The following is a 20,568-nucleotide window of genomic DNA, read 5'->3' as shown; positions in this document are numbered from 1 at the left end:
CTCAGGGCGCGATCCTGGAGACCTGGGATCGAATCCCATGTCGGGCTCCCGGTGCACGGAGCCTGCTTCTCCCTCTGCCTGTGTCTCTACGCCTCTCTCTCTCTGTGACTATCATAAATAAATAAAAAATTTTAAAAAATAAAAAAAAATTAAAAAAAATAAGAAAATGAGATGGGGAACATAAAACCCCTATTCTTCTCCTTCTTTTAGGTGGAGGGGTGATCGTCAGCATACACACGTTATTCTTTTTGGGGGGAAGAAAGGGGTCATAGTTCATCATTTAACATGTCAGTCTCCCACCCACAAAAATAAAATTATGCCTAACATGCTTTTAAAGGCTTTTTTTTAACATCTTATGTTAAAGTTTTGATTTCTAGAATAAGACTTTTCTTATCTAACTTCTAAATTTTTTGGAACTTGTCATGTGGCTATTTTTCATTTTATTATTTCACATAATTTTCAAAAATGTGTTTAGATGTTTTAAAAATGATAATTATATATATGTATCACAAAGTATTAATTAAAGTGACACTTATTCACATTATAGCAGCTGCTGTGAATTTTGGAAATGCCTATAAACAGTTTCACTTAATTGATCTTCCCACATTTGGATACAGAAAGTACTGGGATGCTCAGAGCATGCAGTGCTCCCGAGTTCCCAGCACTTGGAGAAGGTGCATATACCGTGCACAGTAAATATGAGTCATCAGGTGTTTGATGTGTGTGTTCAGCCCCTGAGCAAACAGGCATCCATGGTTTTCTGCAAGGAACTATCTCATGAGCTATGATCTGTTTTGTCTACAGAGAAGATCTCATTGACCCAGAATGGGTAGTGTGTGTACTGTTTTGCCAGAATTCTGGGGGAATATGTGCTCAGACTCTGTACAGGCTCTCTTTTTGAGATATTTATTTGTTATCTTCCATTATCCTGAATTGAAAAAGCATTGTCATTAAGTATGGAGCTACTTAAATTTAGAAATCCTTGGAAGATTTTGATATTTTGAAATGAATGCTTGACATATTTTTCTGTTGTGAAAATGTATTAACATAGTTTGTCATTTTACATTTTTTTAGTACTAAAAGAGAAGACCACTATGTGAGAATTTGTGCTGTCAAATTCCTGTGTTTGTTACATGGCTCAAATGTATCTCATAAGTTGTTTATGGAAGATCTTGCAATCAAGCTATTAGATAAAGTAAATATACTATATTTACTTTGTTTTTGTTTCTGTGCAGTTAACAAGTCAAAATCAAACATTTGCCCTGTATGTTGACACACTATGTATTCTAAACCTTTTTTATCAGAAAAAAACTTGAGGCTTATGTTCCCTAGTTTTAGTTAACTCTTGGTTAGTGATTGTCCAACCCAAATATTTGGTTTTCCCTGTACTGTCTAAACTTTGCTCAGTGTATTTGCTAGTCAGAAACAGTTAGGTTTAGAGTGATATATCCATATATTGTTTCGTGTAAGAAATGGGATAAAAAGGTAAAAAATTTAGCAAGTGGCATAATGTGAAGAATTTTTTTTTTCATCTGCAAAATCATTTATAAATCTGGGGAGAAGATAGGACGGATTAAGTCACAATGCTCTCTTCTGAATTTGAAGCTGCACCAGACAGAGTCCTGGTCTGCTTTGTCACCTCTGGGCTACACTGAGACGTAACTGATGACCGTAGCCCCCACTTAATCCACTTGTGTTGAAATCATGCATTCTTCATGCATTTATTTTCTTAAGGCAACTGATAAGCTTCAGTTATACACAGTCTGAGAAGTATTTTTTTTGATTTAAAAATCCTCCCTTTGCACCATTGGAGTCAAGGGAGACGTCTCAGAGGAAATAGTGTTTTACTAATTCCCTATAGTATGAGTAGACTTTAAGGTAGCAGAATAGTCCCATCATCTAGAACACAAAGATGTATTATAGTGAATATTGATGCACAATACAAAAATAGAAGGGTGTTTTGAGGCAAAGTAAAGCACAATAAGGAAGAGGGATAGCTATTTAGAGCGTCATAAAGGGCTGCTCTGATGGATGCCATTGGCGGAACTCTGTGCAAGGTTGGGGAATGCCTGGAAGGGCTGGTGTCCCCAGGCAAATGAAGGAAGTGCTGCTGGAGGCGTGGAGGGACATGAGGCTGCCCATTGGCTGTTAGATTCAGCACAAAGGCTGTCATTAGTCACCTCTACAAAGACCTTTTCCTGGGATGGTGAAAATGAGAACCTCATGGTTGGGGAGCCAGTGGAGACGGTGAGTATAGGGACTCTTGAGTTTGCTCTGAGAGAGGAGGAGTGGCTGGGATGATGTCTGGTTGGAGATGTGGTTTAAGGGCTCCTTTGTATGTTGAAAGAGTTGATCCAACAGAGAGGAGAAATGATAGCTATGGAGAGGCTGGAAGTGGACACACAGGTGAAACCCTTGAGTTGCCACTTTACAACCACTAGGAGGATGGCTGTTATAACAGCCTGAAAATCACTAGCACTGGTGAATCTTGAAATCATCATGCTAGGTGAGAAGAAGCCTGTCAGAAAGGGCCACACACTGTGAGATTTATAGGAAGTGTCAGGATAGGCAAATCTGCAGAGATAGAATAGATTAGTGGCTGCTGGGCCAGGGGGCGGGGGCAAGGAGAGATTGGGAAGCGATGGCGCAGGATTCCTTTTCAGAATAATGAGAATGATCTGGAATAGAGAGTGGTGATGCTTGCACAGCTCTATGAATATACCCAAACTCACTGAATTGGACACTTTAAATTGGTGATTTTTATGATTTGTGAATTATATATTTTTTAAAAATCCTTGAATAATCTAGATTGGCTCTAATGTCCATTAGAAGGATCAGCTTTATTTAGGAGATGGAAAAGCAAAGACAGAAAATTTATTTATTTATTTTTTTAAAGATTTATTTATTTATTTATTCATAGAGACACACACGGGGCGGGGGGGGGGGGGGATGCAGAAACACAGGCAGAGGGAGAAGCAGGCTCCATGCAGAGAGCCCGACATGGGACTTGATCCTGGGTCTCCAGGATCACACCCTGGGCTGCAGGTGGCACTAAACCGCTGCGCCACTGGGACTGCCCAGAAAATTTATATATTAGACACTGGCTCATGCCAAATTGTTTTTTGAAGATGACGAAAATGAACAGAGCAACTAATAAATGAAAAGGTAATTTGAAAATAAAGAAAAATGAAAGAATAATCCTAGAGAAAGTAGAAAAAGATTGTATCCAGGGCGGAGTGGGCCTTCTAAGTGTGGTCAGGAGTGATCGCCCTCTGAGCTGGAGAAAGGAGCAGGGCAGGGTTGAAGGAGGGCACGCCTGGGACACTTGTGTTCTCAGCCAGGAAGCAGGTTGTTTCTAAAGAGAAGAGGCAGAAACACGGTTAGTGTTTGAAAACCAAGGTGAAGGTTGAAGTTCTATCAGTGTCCTCAGTTAGAATTAATACCTGGTAATGCTTAAAGCAGGCCTTTCCATCCAGAGTGCAGAGAGCACAGAGGGTGGGGACTATGCACTGCTGTGTCACTGCTTCCATGCTGTTTGTCTAATGTGTCACTTTAGAGGTTCAGTTTCAAGTACACGGAGGGACAGAGTGAATCAGGAGGACTTGGAGGTGGAGAGGGAGGTGGTGGAGGTGGAGGAGGAGTAGGAGGTGGAAGAAGAGGTGGAAGGGTGGATGTGGAGGAGGAGGAAGGGCTGAGGTAGAGGAGGAGGAGAAGGTGGAGTAGGAGATGGTGGAGGAAGTGGAACTGGTGAATGGTGGTGGAGGGAAGAGGAGGAGATGAAGCTGGTGGGTGGTGATGTGATGGTGGAGGAGGAGGTGGAGGGAGGAGGAGGAGGAGGAGGAGGTTGTGGCAAGCTGGGGAGTACTTCAAGGCCCACCTGGCACCCCAGGGGGCATTCACAGAGCCTTAGCAGCCTGGCTCTGGGCGCATGGCGGCCTGGCCACCCAGCAGGCCAGCAGTTATTGAGCTCCCCACCTTTGTGGTCCTCCCCACTCTCCATTCTCTTAAGTTTTACCAAGGCAAATGTGGTTAGTTTTCTGCTTAGTTTTTACTGAAAACTTGCTGATATTTTATAAAAAGTAGCTTTAAAAGTGGTCCATTCCTGGCTAGCCTCAGCAGCTACCATCAATGGACAGTCTTGTTGGGTGTACCTCTGATACTCCCCCCCAACACATGTTATTTTGAAGCCAATCCCGACATCAGTTTCATCCATAAACATTTCAATATGCATCTCAGGAAGATAAGAATTGTTTTTGTTAGTCATAACTACAAGACCATTTTCACACCTAAATTCATAATTCCTTTGTATTATCGAATATCCATCAGTGTTTAAATTTACCATTGCTTTACATTTTTTTCAGTTTCTTTGCTTGAAATATGACCCAAATAAGGTCCATACCCTGCCATTGGTTAGTTGAAATGTCTCTAATGCCTCTTAATCTATAGACTTGTCTCATTCACTTTAAACTTGAAAATGTATTTTTCGGAGAAACCAGATTGTTTTCATCTTAGGGACTTTCACAGTCTGAATTTTGCTGTTTGAATTTCCATGATGCCCTTTATGTTTCTCTGGCCCCTGATTTTATACAAGACAGTATCGAGATCAAGAGTCTTGATCAAATTTAAGTTTGATTTTCCTTTTTGGGGGTAAATATAGGACAAGAGTATCCATCCATCCGGAAGTATAGAATATTCACCTGTTTCTCCTTTCAGGGTGTTAGCTACTGATGAATTCCCTCGTTCTGTGAATTCTTCAGGAGCAGCAGGATGGTGATACTCTAATTCTCTTATTCCTTTTTGATTTATTAGCTGAAGTTCATTGTATCCAAATATGAAGTATCTAGATACCTGGGATATATTTCCTGTAGGAAAGACAGGATACGTGCTTGCCTTATTTCTGTTATTTATCAGTTTTCAAAATAACAGATTTGCTTCCTAGTGTCTTTTAGTTTCTTCTAAGATGATGAGTTGTTTTTGTTTTTCTTTATTTGTAGCTTAAACATATTGATGTGTTTCAGTCCATTATAGTTACTATTAGTGTTTGAATTATTCCAATTTTGGTCAGGTGAAAGAGAAAACCTGAGAACATAGTGTTGGATGTATTAAATTTGAATTGCTATTGTGCATCCATGTGAAATTACCCAATAATAGGCAGGTGGGAATATGTTGTGTAGGAAAGAAATGGGAGTCCCCAGACCCAGCGATGAATGTGAAGACCGTAGAGAGAGGCCAAGAATGGAGAATTAGGAAACACCAACATTTGAAGTGTATTCATAGGAAAAGGAACCAGAGAAAGATCATGAGAAAGAGGTCAGAGAAGTGAGGATAGAACCAGAATTGAATGGTGGTCTGGTGTTGCTCGTGGCCTTAACTTATCTGGTTGGAGATTCTTGTCTGTCGAAAATCTGGCATAGGAACCTCCATGAATTTGTCCATGATGATAAAGTTTAAACTCAGAGCCTGTTCTGTCCCACCACAAACTGTGTCTAGGTGGCCGTCACTGGGGGAACCACTGTCACCGAGAGCAGGTTAGGCACTGGGGACAGAAGCTCGGGGGATTTCTGGGTTTTCAGAAGCACGTGGGGGTATGGCCATTTGGCAGTAGGTGAAGGGACAGCAAACATGCAAGGCAAGATTTGTACTTTTAAAAAGTCGATTTGAAGAACCTCTGAAAGGAACATAAGGACTTTTCTTCCTCCAATACGAGAAGGTAGAGGTTGAAGACAAAGTCAATCAGGAAGGCTGAAGGAAGATTGTTGAGGTAGGAAGGACCGTATAGCCAGTGTAAGAAACTGGACTGGGTTAAAGCCCGTGATGAAGGTGGTAAAGATTTCAGATTCTCCTTGTGGACATGGGAATGAGAAGAGACCTGAGAAGAGCAAAATGACTGTCTGGCACTGTCATTTGTTTGTTCTTAATTTGAATGTAGTAGACATGCACGTTAGGTTGGTTCAAGGTGATCTGACAAGTCTTCACGTTATGCTGGGCTCAGGACAGTGTAGCTGCCATCTGTCCTGTTATGACACTGGCACAGTATCACTGACTGTTCCTTATGTTCTGCTTTTTATCCCTGTGACTTATTCATTCCCTAACTGGAGGCTTGGACCATCCCCTGCCCCCTTCACCCGGTCTACCTGGCACCCCATACCTCCCCTCTGCCATCAGCTTGCTCCCTGTTTTGTTGTTCTGGTTCTGCGATTGTTCATTCATTTTTTTTTTAAGATTCCATTTATGAATGCAATCTTATTCTTCTGTTCTCTGGACCAGCAGCTTCAATATCACCAGGGAATGTGTTAGAAATGCAGATTCCTGGGCCCCATCCCCATTCTCCTGAGTCACAGACTCTGGCAGTAGGGCTGGCAGTCCTCACGAGCCCTCAAGGTGATTCTGAGCCCTGCAGAATTGGAGACCAGCAGGCTAATGGTGCTGAGGGTCCAGCCAAAGTTAGAATCCGTACTTTTAATCAAGTCAGGAAGGGCAGGTGATTTTTTTTCTTCTTCAGCAATCCTGACAACTGGAAAGTAGGATCAGATTATTTAAGACCACTGGGTTGATTCAAAAGAAGAGGACTCGCAAATAGGTTTGAGGTTGTTGTGAGAAGAATGGAATGTACTCTTGAAGATACTGCAGAAATTATTCTTGGGGCTCAGATGAGGTCAGGAGGTGTGTGAAGCTAGAGAGGTTGGTAGAGAAAAGAACGATCTTTCTGAATATAAAAGAGCATGGTGAGTAGAACAAGTAAAAGGACAGAGGGTTTTGAGCTGAACTGAGTGAGAGCAGCGACTCCAGTGGGACCTTGATGGCAGGTATGCTGGGTTGCAGATGCTCCCAGAGGCTTGTGTGAACTGCCCCAGTGGTGATTCCATTCTCAGCTGCATCAAGGCTGGGCAGTATGTGAAACGTGAAACACTTCTACCAAAAGAAAATGTTCCCCAAGAAATAATGGAGAGAGAGGAGATTTTAATCATGGTTAGGAATCATTAAAATCTGCATTAACTTAGCTATTGTTATAAAATTTTATACACACTGAGATGCATAGAATGGGATCACACCAGAAGAAAGATCGCAGAATTTACCAAGTAATGAGGATTGTCTACATTAGGGGACGGTGGTTTCAGAGATGGTGGATGGCCTATGTTTTCATCTTTAGGACACCTGCGATCATAACTTAGCAGCTAAGCACTTATAGAACACAAGTCAGCCTGGCAGTTGGCTGAATATAGACAGCACAAACTGTCACAGCAAGAACATCAGAGAGAGAACTCTGGAGAAGGCTCTGTGCTGCCTTTCTCTGGTGTCTGGTGAAAGGTATTGATCACACTGTCCATTTACTGCACTCCTGCTCTCGTGGGGTTCACATCCTACTGCAGACCTCATTACTGCCATCTTGCACGGGACAAAGGGGTATAGCAAATGAGAGGTGCCTATTTTGATGCATCACAAAATATGTAACATTTCTTGTCTCTCCCCACCCCAGTGACTCCATGTCTCCATCTTAAGTGGCCACAAAGATATAGATGGATATTTCCAAATACTTTTTGTACCGAATACAGTTTTATGGTTCCTGTTCTAATTTTAGAAGCAGATAAATTAAATGAAAGTAGCTAAATCCATTGTTTGAAAGGAAACTAAATGTGTATAAGAACATATCTTTCTGCCTTTGGGAGGATAGCAAGCTCCTGTACTCCACTTAAAGCTTTTAAAATTAAAGTTGTGATTGGTTTTGTTTGCATGGATCACAAGTTCAGTGGGTGATTTGGTACCGCTTCTCTCCTGCCCAGGATGACTTGGTGTCCAAGTGCAGGACTCGGTACTATGTGAACTCCCAGCAGCATCGGGTGAAGAACCGAATATGGCAGACGCTGCTGGTGCTTTTCCCCAGCTTTGATCAGGTATCATTCTTACTCTGCTGGTCCCTTCAAGCGTCATGTTTCCATATGGAACATACCAGTAGAAACTGTGATGGGCGGTCTTAAAATTGAGAAAGTCATCTGCTTAAAATTTATACTTTAGCTCTTAAGATTGAAGTTATTCAAGACTGGTTTCATGTCTGGTTTTTTTGTTTTGTTTTTAGAAAGAATCCTAAGGCAATTAGGTATTGTAGAGACAAATTGGAAACTGGTTTACAGGGCACCACTTAATAGTTTTTTCTTCTTTTTCTCGTTATTTTATGTCATAACATTTTAACTGTTTAATTCCTGGTGTGCCATTCAATTAGAAAGCATATACACACAAGCTTCTTGTTTCCCAGAGCTGCGTTATTTTGGAATACTCTTGTTTTGGATGAGATTGTCGTTTCCTGTAGCTGATTCTCCCTCCCCCCACTTAATTTCACGGGTACCGTGGTAATATAAACCACTAAGCTGAAACCGAGATCTTGATCTCTTACAACAGTCTTTGCCCAGAGTCCCCTTTTCTCTCCCCCAAGGAAGCAAGGAACAGATGAATTGACTCTGTCTGATTTCTCTAATCACATTAGTTTGATATTCCTGGTAAGAAAATAGATCATTATGTGAAAGTTATGGTATATTTCACATAATTTAAAAAAGCATTTTTTGCATTCTAAAGTTTCCCTCTGACTTCAGAGTTTCTTGTTGTCCTCCTCTTTTAAACTCTTTTAAATGTTTTGGAGAATTTTAAAAACCTATCAGACTCTTTTTTTAATTCAATTTTATGAAGCCATATATCTGTGAGAGAGAAACATTTCAGTAACCGTAAGTATGGAAGTATATCCAAATCAGTTGTTTGGATAAAGGTAAGAAGAGATGGCGAAGAGTTCTTTCTGAGGAGGAGCATTAGTGGATATATGGGGGCTGCTAATTTCATCACAGGCTTCTTCATGTTATTTGATTTTTAGAATCCTGTACATACTATATTTAAACTGTAAAATATTTTAGAAACGTTTGGCTAGGTTACTGAGAGTATTTTTTGTCTTGGAATGGAGAGGTGCCCAGGGAGAGACTCGTGCGGTGGGGGTGGGGGTGGGTCTGTCAGAGTAGGCGGGCTTGTCAGGAAGAGCAACACAAGTCCACATGATATGGAGCAGCCACGGCTGAGAATTTTAAATTTTTGTATTTTGTGGTTGCATTTAACCTTCATAACGGGCTTTCACGTCAGGTCATGAGTATTCCCATTTTGTACACGGCGGGGCACTGCCGCACAGGGAGTGGTGGGGGCCCTGCTTGTAACATAACCTGGCTGGTGAATGGTGGAGATGGAATTCAAAGCCAGGTGCTTTGGGGCCTTCACATGAGCTTTTCTGCTCCTCTTCTGCCAGTTAGAAATTTTTTTAAAGATAGATTGTTCTTTAAAATAAAGAAATATACATAGTAAATGTTTTTATATCTTATATAAGTAAATATATGTATATATTTTTACCTGCTACTTGGACATATTCAGTTACCAGATGGAAGTTCCAATTTTGAGGAGAAGCCTGGGGCGGGAGGGGATGATGTGGGAGCTCCATGTCTTGGCCAGAACTGGGCAGGCGACAGAAAGTCGGAAAAGAGAAGCGAGGGGCCCCAGGCCTGCTTCTCCAGGGTCTCATTTACCTCCATAGACTTAGGCATTAGTCATTCTTGTTAAAGGTTTAGGCCCGTGACATTTTGGCACATGCTGGTTTGAATCTGAATTCTGCCACCTACTAGGTTTTGAGGAAAACACTTAACTTTTCTGAATTTCTCCCCTGTAAAAATATAGAGTAATAATCTTCCTCACAGAACTGATGTCCAAGTGTAAAGTACTCAGTAAAAGTACTTCATCATTATATTCCCGTAAACAGATTTTAGGGTTGATATTTACAGAGAGTTGTAGATCTGATAATTTACTTAAACGAAAACTTTAAGCTGTTCTGGGGCCCCTGCTCAGTCAGTAAAGTGTGCAACTCTTGATCTCAGAGTTGTGAGTTCAAGCAGCACATTGGACTTTGTAATGCTTACTAAAAACAGAAAACATAAAAAAACTTTCTTTGAGTTTTCTTTTTAATAGTGACTGTTTTAAGTTATAATTAATAACCATTTTCAAAGTTGCTACAAGACTAGATCTGAATTGTTCTCACCATAAAAGTAATTTTATGATGTGCTAGAGGTAATGCTGTGGTGGTAATCGTATTGTGATATGTGAACATGGCAAACCAACACGGTGCTGGAAACTTACACAGTGTTATATGTTAGTTATATCTCAATAAAATAAAACAAGTAATAACTCTAACCTAACATTTAATAAATGAACTTTATTTTTCTCAGAATTTCTTGAATAGAATTATTGACAAGATTTTCCAGGCTGGTTTCATCAATAATCAAGCATCCATAAAATATTTTATAGAATGGATTATTATATTGATTCTTCATAAATTCCCTCAATTTCTTCTGAAGTTCTGGGATTGTTTTTCTTATGTAAGTAAGAGATTTCTCATAATTTTTGAAATGAAAAGATTTTGGCTATGCTAGGAAATTTGTTTCATTTTAACACTTGCTTTTTGACTGTCTGTTGTCCTGTTCCAATGTATTGACTTCCTAAGTTCTGCTTTGCAAGATTGGAGTTAATTTAAAAGACAGAAATCGCCCTGGCATTCATCTTGAGTTATCAGTCTTGTCTCTCTGCCAGCAAAGTGAATATGGAAAGGTTTATGTTATTAATTAAGAGGGACACCTGGGTGGCTTAATTGGTTGAGCATCTGACTCTTTGATTTCAGCTCAGGTCGTGATCTCAGGGCCGTGAGATGGAGCCTCACAGGGGGCTCCATGCTCAGTGTGAAGCCTACTTCTCTCTCTCCCTCTGCCCCTCCCTGCATATGGGCTCTCTGTCTAAAAAAACAAAAAGAAGTAAGAGAAATGGGTGCCTTTTCTATCCTTATTTACCAAGCAACATCTTTGTTTGATTTTAGAAATAAGAACGATGATTAAATGCAATCTTTACAGAGAGTTTTCGTGTAGGGAAGTTTCGAACAAGCACAGTAGAGAGACTCAAAGGGAACCCCAATCACCAGCTAAGAACAAGTATCACTTGATCTCCATTCTTACTTCATCTGTACCCTCATCCACACCCCTAATTCCTGTCTCTCCTACATTTCTTAGATCTTGAAAATCGTTTTTGAGGAACAGATAAGTAGTAAGGTTTACAATTGCAGCTTCCTGATAGTGAACTGTTCCAAAAATGGGTCCTGCTGACTTGCCTCAAATGTTTTCTGTTGGTTCCCAGATGCACACTTCCCTTTCTTAACACAAACGGTCTTGCCTTCTACTCCATATTGAAGTGGACATGCCTTCCTTCTCAAAGTACTGCTTTGTCAATTTCTCCCTTCCTGTTTCTGGGGAAGAAATTGTTGTCTTTGTCACAGCTGTCCTTGTGTCCTTATTTGTATTTTCTTTTGGGAATTTACTCTCAATTCTTTACTCTCCTGTTGACTTTTCCTCTGTCCAGCCATTGCCGTAGTGCCAGCTTTCCTTTACGATGGCCACGCATTGGGAGTGTGATTTGCTCATTGCGTTCCGAAGACACCGTGTCCTTGACAAATGGAAGGTTTGGGGCAGCACTGAGTCAGGCAATTTGTTGGTGCCATTTCTCCGACAACAATTTCCTCACTCTGCGGCTTCACATTTTGGTAGTTCTCACAGTATCTCAAACTTTTTCATTGTATTTGTTACGGTGTTATTGATCGTTTTCATTGTATCTGTTACGTCAACAGATCAGTGATTACGATCTCTTGAAAGCTAAGATCGTGGTTAGCATTTTTCAGCAATACAGTATTTTTAAATTAAGGTATGCACATTGCATCTTTAGGTATAATGTTGTTGCACACTTACTGGTGTGCAATAGTCTAGTACATGTATAGTCTAGTAAACATCACTTTTATATGCAGCAGTATTTCCGAGGTATGCCTGTATTAAACTTTGAGATGAGTGATCTTTCCCTTCCTCTCTTGCTTTACTTAAAACCACTGTTGTTAACTACTGTGAGGATTTCACGTGCAGCTCACACAGCCTTTTTCTTGGTCTTCCTCTTCTGTACGTTTCACACTGGCAGTGGCTTTCTCTACAGCCGACACGATGTATGCTGTGATGCACTCATGCCCCCTCCCTGTCAGGTTGATTACTTCCTTGTTCCTCTCACGTGTTTCCTTTCCTTGTCCCAATCCTTACACTGGGTTTTATCTTAAGAATCATTCTATACTTGTGAGCAAAGCAAAACGTATAAACTTGTTGAGTCACTAAAATTAATGCAACATTATGTGTCGGCTGTACTAAGAAAAGAATTTAATGAGAAAGAAAATATATATATACAAGAATGGCCCTGTCTATACTATTTGTAATAAACTCAAATCTCTGTATGAGTATGAAAACAAGAAGGATCATCAAGCCTCTGGTGCTTCTCTCTGCACTTCCCTTGCTTGATGAACCCATGTCTGCGGTTGCCTGCACCCCCAGCCACCGGCCAGGCTTTCTCACAAGAGCACTTCGCATCACCACGCACACCTGAACTGACAAGAGCATCTTTCCCTGATGCTTCTCTGTTTTGTATCATTCTTTGCCAGTCTCTTTGCTTGAAACCTGGCTGTCCCATAAAGCTGTGGCACCAGCTAGGTCAGGCTGGTTTTGGTTTATTTTTTACAATTTACTTGTAAAGACACTGAAGTTCAGGGAGAGGAAGTGATTCATCACACCAGTAAGAAAGAAGGCTTTAAATCAAGCACCTGTGTAATTCCCAAAGCTGTATATTCTTTTTCACTATTCCAAGATTCCTCATCTGGCTCCCTCTTCCTCTCTTCATGTCTGTGGAATTAGGAAAAATACTCTGTCATTTTTCCTTGAATTGCTTCTCCTGTCTGTTGCTTCATTGTTTTGTCTGCTCTCCAGTGGGGAAGATCTGCCTCAGAAAGTCTCAGGAAAGGCAGGCTGGCTCTGGTGTCCTTCTGAGACGTCCTCACTCTCCTATATCCCCAAGAAAGCTGGCACTTCTATGAAGTTTTTCTACTTAGTACCGCTTTTCTTATCATAAAGAGCTTTCAGACTTTGTATATCATCTTCAGGTCTCTTTCTCTGGACATTGGTCAGGGGTATTCCTTGTAAGCAAATAAAACAACTTTTGATTGAATCAGAAAGGGATTCTTAAGTAGTGGAGGAGCTGGGAATTAGGCATGCAAAGTGCCCAGAGTCGGGGCAGAATCAGGCTTGGAAGATAAAAATAAAGGAGGTTCAGTGGCTCCCAGGGCTGCAGCCACAGCCCTGCTGTTGACCTGGTCCACTGGGGATGCCACTGTACCCCACTGGAGATATGGTGCCATCACTGCAGCCTGTCATACGCCTGCCGCCTCTGTGGGCTTTGCTGTCAGTGCTTCTCAAGGCTAGGCCCTGCCCCCCCCTTCATCTGTCCATGTTTATTTTTTTTTAGTTATATTTTATTTATTTATGACAGGCACACAGTGAGAGAGAGAGAGAGAGAGAGAGAGAGGCAGAGACATAGGCAGAGGGAGAAGCAGGCTCCATGCACCGGGAGCCCAACGTGGGATTCGATCCCGGGTCTCCAGGATCACACCCTGGGCCAAAGGCAGGCGCCAAACCGCTGCGCCACCCAGGGATCCCTCTGTCCTTGTTTATACTCAGGGGTCACTTCTCATCTGATGTAATGGCTCACTAACTTAGATCTGCATTCCAGACATCTTCCCCTGTGTGCTAAATCAGGAGTTGGCAAAGTTTGGCCTCACAGTGTTATTAGAACAGAGCCTTGTCTGAGGCTGTGTTTGTGCTGAATGAGAGTTCAGTGGTTGCAGCAGAGACTGTATGGCCTGCAGAGCCACACTTTTATTTACTGTTTGATCCTTTACAGTAAAAGCTAGCTGACCCTTCTCCATACGTTCTCCTGAATGGGGAAACTCCCCTCTGAGAATTAGATGTTTCCCCCATACATGATCTTCCAACTGCAGTGAACACCACCCTCCATACAGTCACAAACCAGAAGCCTTGATGCTTTCTGTGCTTCACATCAGACTCGGGAGCAGCTTCTGTGGACGCTACGTCCCGAGGGTTCCTGGGTTACCTTCTTCTGCCTCAACCATTCTGTCTGGGTCCAAGCCACTGCTGCCTATCACAGGGCTTCTTGGCTGGGCCACCTGCACCCACTCTTGCTTCCATTTCAATCCATTCTCCATGCTGATGCCAGAGCACGTTTTTAAAAATGAAAATTTGATCAGGTTATCCACTTGCTTCAAACAGTGCTCTCAGAATAAAGAACAAGAGTCCTCAGAATGGCCTGCCCATGTTAGGTGACTGTACACCATCCTCCCCTCCAGCCCCTCTGTGTGCCACACTCCCCATCTGCATGTTAGTCTTTCTGACGGGCTTCTCTTTCTATTGCTAGGACAGTCCAGAACCCGTGAATGTAGGCAACATGTTGTTGTTGTTGTTGTTGTTTTTAAAGATTTTATTTATTTGAGAGAGAGAGAGAGAACACAAGCAGGGCAAAGGGAGAGGGAGAAGCAGACTCCCTGCTGAGCAGGGACCCTCCCCCCTCCCCATGCAGGGCTCAGTCCCAGGACCCTGACATCACGACCCAAGCTGAAGGCAGATGCTTAACCGACAGAGCCACCCAGGCACCCAAGGCAACAGTGTTTTAATATTTCACGATTCTAGGTGGTGTGGGCCTGGCTGGGCAGTTTTTCTCCACATGTGCCTCCCGGGGCTTGGGCTTCCACAGTTGTCACCTCAGCTGCTGTAGTGGGAAGAGCTGTGGTGGCCAGGCCTTGCTCTCCATGCATGTGACCAGCAGGGTGGCTGGGCCTCTTTCTGTGGTGGCTCAGGATTACCAGAATGAGCATTCTAGGAAGATGTGTCGTGGTGTGCATGTGCTTCCCCAGCCTCTGGTTGCATCCTGCTGGCTGATGTCTCATGGGCCAAAGCAGATGATGTGCCCAAACCTTGCAAGGTGGAAGGGGCCTGCAGTTAGGGCATGAACATGGAGAAGCCGGGGTCACTGGAGGCCACAGATGCAACGGTGTCACTCTGACCCTTTCTGATCTTTCATAGACATCATGTGTCCTCTGGCTCTCAGGCCATTTGCACCTACCATTCCCTCTACCTGAAATGGCCTTTTTCTTCTTCCTCTGTAGAACTGTTTTTCTTCCTTTATATCTCAGTCCACACGTCCTTTGTATCATTTCTTAAAGGAACAGTGGTTTGGATCCCCTTATTAGAGGTTTTTGTAGCATGTAAAGAGTGCTTGTTATAACTGGAATATTAATGTATTGTGTGATTTTTGTCCTTCTTCCCCACTAGAATAAGTTCTTTGAAGGCAGGAACCCTATCTAATTGTTTTCCCTGATGTCTGGTACATAGAAGACATTCAGTAACTGAATTAATCCTCTGATCTGCTTTCGGAGCAGTCTCTGGACAATGCTGTCTGATACCCCCCAGTCTAACTGAAGTCCATCAGTTTATCGTCACCAGAGATGTGTTCTTCTGATCCCCGTTTTGGGGAAAGTCTCTGCCACCCAGTTGAACACCTACATAGTTTTTCGTCCTTGGCTCTAAAGTTGTCTGCAAGGTCCCATGTAGCCCGCAACCCCTCCCCCCCACCTCTTCCCTCACTACCCACCTCTTCCTGCCCCCTCCCCTCTGCCTCACCACCTCTGCCTTCCCATCCAGCATCCCTGACCTTGTTCTCACCTGTGCTCTTTCCTTCCCGCTCCCTGGGCCGCCCGCGCCTCTTGTGAGTGTACCCTTCACTGTACCACTTACTTCACAGTTAGTTCCTGCCTGTGGTGTCTGTGAGTTGTGTTGGGGTTTGGTTCCAGGAAGTTACTTCCCTTGTTTGCCTTTCACCCCAGATCGCGGCCCAGGCCGTGGGTCACGTTCTGCCTCACGTACTGCCTCTCCTTTGGCCCCTGTAAGCCTAGAGTGACTGTTTCATTTATCTGATTTTTTTTCAGGGTGAAGAAAACCTTAAAACAAGCATTTGTACATTTTTATCAGTTTTGTCACATTTGGACATCATCACTCAGAATATTCCAGAAAAGGTGAGGTTAAATGGGTAGAAGAGTTTAGACCTATCAAAAAAAGAATTGTATGTGTTTGTACTAATTTTTTAAAATGTGGGGTATTTCTTGTGATTTTTGCCACTTCTCTTCCCTCAGACTGCTCACCTGCTGTACATACATACTTAGATACAAATACACAGGCAGGTGCTACCCACTTTCACACATATTCAGTGAGGTTTGTATGCCTGAGCACATACTAAATCTGTAGACAAATTGATGGGCAATTTCTAGTGACAGATTTTTAATTTTATACAAGTATTTACAAAGATTATTTAAGTAAGACTTCCTTTATTGCATTTAATGTTTTTTGACTTAGTTCTTGAACACATGCTTGTGCAAAGGATTCTTATGGTCAGAGTATTACAAGCTGTTGGGTAATTGAAGGCTGATGTGCTGTGGGTCATTGTAGTGTGAGGCCAGTTCTTTCCTTTCTCAGGCTTTGAGCAATTTCCCTTGTGGTTTACCCCACAGACAAATAGAGATTGTAGCTAATTCTGGTTAATAGCTTATGCAAAGTTGTTAAGAATTCAGGAAACAGAGCTGTGACCTCTAGGAGAAACCTGAATATGTGGGACAAGAAGTGTTGTTTGATGTTGGAAGCAAAAGAAAAGTACAGGGGAGAAGAGGTTTCCTAGAATTTCGCAAAGTGTTCTTGTCTTTAAACAGTGAACAATCAAAGTTTAGTTGTTAACCTATTTCATTAATTCTAAGACCCGAGATCTTTTCCCCACCACAATTTGGCTCTTAAAATCCTGAGATTGCCAGTGTCTTACAGAGCCTGTCAGCCAGATGGCAGTGTGTGTGTTACAGTTCCCTGAAAACTTGTGTTCACAGCTTCTGGTGAAATCAGGCAAGCTCTAGCGTCAGGTAACATCACGTGTTACTTTACTGTCTTAACTATGTGCAGGAAAGAGGCTTGTGTGTCATCTACCAAGAGAGGTAGGGTGGACAAGGAACTGTCTTCAAGAACCATTCAGATGAGTTCTGAAAATGAATTCATCTTAGAAGATGCTCCTGCTAGACCTGGAATAAATAGCAGGTTATTATTTATTTACTTATGAGAGGGAGACAGAGCTGGGGAGGTGGAGGTGAGGCAGAGGGGGAGGATGAGAGAGAATCCCAAGCAGGCTCCATGCTCTGTGCAGAGCCCGGCACAGAGCTTGATCTCACAACCCCGAGATCATGACCTGAGCCGAAATCAAGAGTTGGACACTCAATCAACTGAGCCCCCCAGGTGCCCCAATAACAGATTATTTTTCCATTCAGCCCTATTTGTACTCACTGTATATTACATATTTTAGATTTATTTTTTATTTTCAAAGCATCCAAAAGAAGGAATACTGATTAGTGGAACAGAATAATCTCAATTTCAACATCTTCTGAAAACAACAACAAATGGAGATACCTAAGTTAAGAGCAGACTAGTTTACTGTGTTTGTCTGTGTCCAGGTCCTTCACAGCGTCTGTTGTAAAGTCCCTTTTCCCTTGTTACCTGAAAAAACGTGTTTTTGTTAAAGACTTCCTGGAAACAGTCAAGACTGTTCAAAAGTCAAGACTTTTCATTTTCCTCAAAGTATGGAAATAGGTGCACTTAACCTGGCACAGGTCTGTGCTGAGTAGTTGGGATTCAAAACTTACTGTCAGGACAGAGGTCAGAACACTAAATGTTTTATGAAATTGAAAGCAGAAGGGAAAAAACAATCTTCTTTAGCATGCTCCTGGCTCCTCTTTAGCATGTGTCATATAGTTCCAAGTGTCTAAACCTTGTCAGCAATTACAAGATGGTGTTACTGGTGTTCAAGTCCTGAACAGTATTTATCTCAGTCTTGCCCAAGGTAGTACTAGCACATCTGAGTATAGAATTCATGAAAGGATTCTATTCCCTGTTGAGAATTGTACTGGATTTTTTTTAAGATTTTATTTATTTGAGAGCACAAGCAGGGGAAGCAGCAGAGGGAGAGGGAGAGGGAGAGGCAGACTCCCCATTGACCAGGGAGCCCGATGTGGAGCTTGATCTCAGGACTCTAGGATCATGACCTGAGCCGAAGGCAGACACTTAACTGACTGAGCCACCCAGGTGCCCCCAGATCATGGTTTCTAATACCATTCTCTCATAAAAAGAACCAGGGCTTCTTGGAGAAACAGCTGGTTCTAGAACTGGGGCAGAAAATATACACAGTTAATAGAAAAGAAGAGCTTTACACACAGGGACATGCACAGGGACCTGCACAGGGCCACAGGAGCCACTGAGAGACCTCTCAGTAGCTACAGCTGAAACAAATAACATAATAAAGTAATAGTGGATTACAACCCAAAGTATAAAATAAATAATGCATGAGTTTATTCTGATACAAGTGAATACTGAATAAACAAATGGAGGGCAGCATGGGTGGCTCAGTGGTTTAGCGCCACCTTCAGCCCAGGGCATGATCCTGGAGACCTAGGATCGAGTCCCATGTCAGGCTCCCTGCATGGAGCCTGCTTGTGTCTCTGCTTCTCTCTCTCTCTCTCTCTCTCGTCTGATGAATAAATAAATAAAATTAAAAAAAATAAAACAAAAAACAAATGGCAAAGACAACAAGCCTCTGGTGCAGAATTCCAAATAATTTATGTGGCCACTGGCCTCAAGGAGGGGGCACATAATCCGCCAGTCCTTAAGTGTGAGCTGCCCTAGTGATGGCCTTCCAAAGAATAGAGTCTGGAAGGGGAAGAGTGTCCTTCCTGTGTGGGCGCCCACAGCAGTGGTAAGTCATAGCATAGTGTGTGCCCCTGCTAGCATGTGATGGAGATGGCCTCTGTGGTTTCCCTCTCCAACGCCATAACCCCAGGCTAGTCATGGGAGAGACACCACCTGGATCCCAGCTGACCTGGCCACTGCTCCTCAGAACTGACAAGGTCATCAGAATAAGCAAAGTTTTTGAAATTGTCACAGCCAAGAGGAGAGTGAAGAGACACGATAACTGGAGGTAACGTCATGTCCTGGATGGAGGAGGAACAGGACAAGAACCTTAGTAAAGACTAAGGAAGGCTGAATAAAGAGAGGATTAAGGTTCTGGGAGAGCGGGGAGGAATTTGAAGGTGAAGGCAGACGTTTGGACTTGATTCCTTCAGTTTTCTTCTGATGTAAAGTGGGCACACCTCCTGATACCTCAAGGGCAGGCATGTAGGATCAGTGAGTGCTGCAGTTAGTTTGGCTGGGAGGGGGTGGGGGACCACGGATGAACTGGGTGCTCCAGTGCCCCTGCTGAAGATACAGAGAGCCGTGGGTCAGGATTTACCACACCTTCTTTCTGGAGAGCCTCAATATAAAAACCTCTATTTTTTTTTTAGATTTTATTATTTAGGAAAGAGCGTGACCTGGGGAGAAGCAGACCTCCCCCTGGGCAGGGAGCCTGATGTGGGGCTCCATCCCAGGACTTGGGATTATGACCTGAGCTGAAGACAGATGCTTAACTGAGTCACCCAGGTGCCGCCAAAAACCTCTTTTGAAAACATTCTGTAGCAGGAGCATCAGGTAGTTTGCACTTGCATAGGATTCAGAAGGCAGAAGCAGGCCTCTGCTGACTAGTAGAGTCATGGAGGTATTTGTTTTCTTTGGAACAGTGTTAGCTGGGGTCTAGTGTCCTGGCCCTGTGAACGCGGAAAAGCAGAATACAGCTCATTGCTCTGCTTGTGTGAATCGCAGTAGGCCTGTGTGGCTGAGGGTCTGCACGTAGTAGCTGTAGCTTCCGTGGAAGAGAGAGGTGGTCGCCTGGCTCAGTGGCGTAGCTCCCAGTCACTTATCTGACAGCTGAGAATCCATTTCTTCAGCGCTTCCAGTGATTCTGTGATAAAGCCATTTCTGCCAGACTAGCTGCCAGATTCTGTATCAGCAGCTAAACTGGGACAGATTAAATTCCATGTAGTTTTTACAACACTGCGCCAGTTGTATAAAAGGTGGCTGTGGAGAGAGGAGTGTGGGTAGGAGATGGCGTAGTGATAAAAGGACAACAGGAGGGATCCGTGAGCATTGGAACTGTCTGGTTTCGTGACAATGATGGTGGCTGTGCAAATGCTGTGCTGTGATCTGTTAAATGTTAGCAGGAGGGGCGACTGGACAATTCACAGTACAGCATCAGTTCTGCAGTGAACTCAGGAACATTTCAGTGGGGAGAGGAGGAGTAGCTGTGGCCCACAAGCTTTGGAGCCTCATCTGGACTGAAGCCATGGAAGCAAATGCAGCTTGACAATACCAGGAAGCTGGGCACAGAGCCCAGAACAGTGCCAGCATTGAAGGGACCGGAGAGGAAAGGAGTGAGAAGGAACGCAGCAGGATGAGGGGGCAGCCTTAGGAATGGGGTGTCCTAAAGGTCATAGGAAGAGCTCTTTTCAAGGAGAGAAAGGCCAAGAGTGTTCAGTACCCCGGAAAAGTCAAGAAAGGTGGGCTTTATCCATAGTGTCCAGCAGGGAGGCTACAACTGGGACCAGTTCCATGAAGAATACAGAAGGGAACAGGAGGGCTGGGATGTGGATGGAGCGTAGGGTCTTTGGGTCAGAAG

The 20,568-nt window shown here is 43.1% G+C and overlaps 1 protein-coding gene and 1 long non-coding RNA gene across 4 annotated transcripts in view; one reads left to right on the top strand and one right to left on the bottom strand.

Moving 5' to 3' along the window:
• The window catches only part of TARBP1 (TAR (HIV-1) RNA binding protein 1), an 82,492-nt gene that overhangs the window by 48,557 nt on the left and 13,367 nt on the right, over nucleotides 1-20,568 (top strand). For all 3 annotated transcript variants that reach the window (XR_008662303.1, XR_008662302.1, XM_055308762.1), the window contains exons 20-23: nucleotides 1,075-1,195; nucleotides 7,782-7,892; nucleotides 10,245-10,394; nucleotides 15,923-16,009. Coding sequence is in view for 1 of the 3 variants with exons in the window: in XM_055308762.1 (XP_055164737.1) it covers nucleotides 1,075-1,195; nucleotides 7,782-7,892; nucleotides 10,245-10,394; nucleotides 15,923-16,009 (469 nt within the window). In the remaining 2 variants the exon portion in view is untranslated. The remainder of the gene's footprint in view (nucleotides 1-1,074; nucleotides 1,196-7,781; nucleotides 7,893-10,244; nucleotides 10,395-15,922; nucleotides 16,010-20,568) is intronic.
• Nucleotides 2,928-20,568, bottom strand: part of LOC129499140 (uncharacterized) — a 30,803-nt gene continuing 13,162 nt past the window's right edge. The window contains exons 2-3 of the long non-coding RNA XR_008662305.1: nucleotides 4,698-4,862; nucleotides 2,928-3,355 (exon numbers count right to left, since the gene is read on the bottom strand). This is a non-coding gene — a long non-coding RNA (uncharacterized LOC129499140). The remainder of the gene's footprint in view (nucleotides 3,356-4,697; nucleotides 4,863-20,568) is intronic.

This window comes from Nyctereutes procyonoides, unplaced genomic scaffold, assembly GCF_905146905.1.
Source record: "Nyctereutes procyonoides isolate TBG_1078 unplaced genomic scaffold, NYPRO_anot_genome, whole genome shotgun sequence".
In the NCBI taxonomy this organism is placed as follows: domain Eukaryota; kingdom Metazoa; phylum Chordata; class Mammalia; order Carnivora; family Canidae; genus Nyctereutes; species Nyctereutes procyonoides.
The sequence above is the reverse complement of the archived record's forward strand: the minus strand, read 5'-3'. Positions and strand labels throughout refer to the sequence as shown.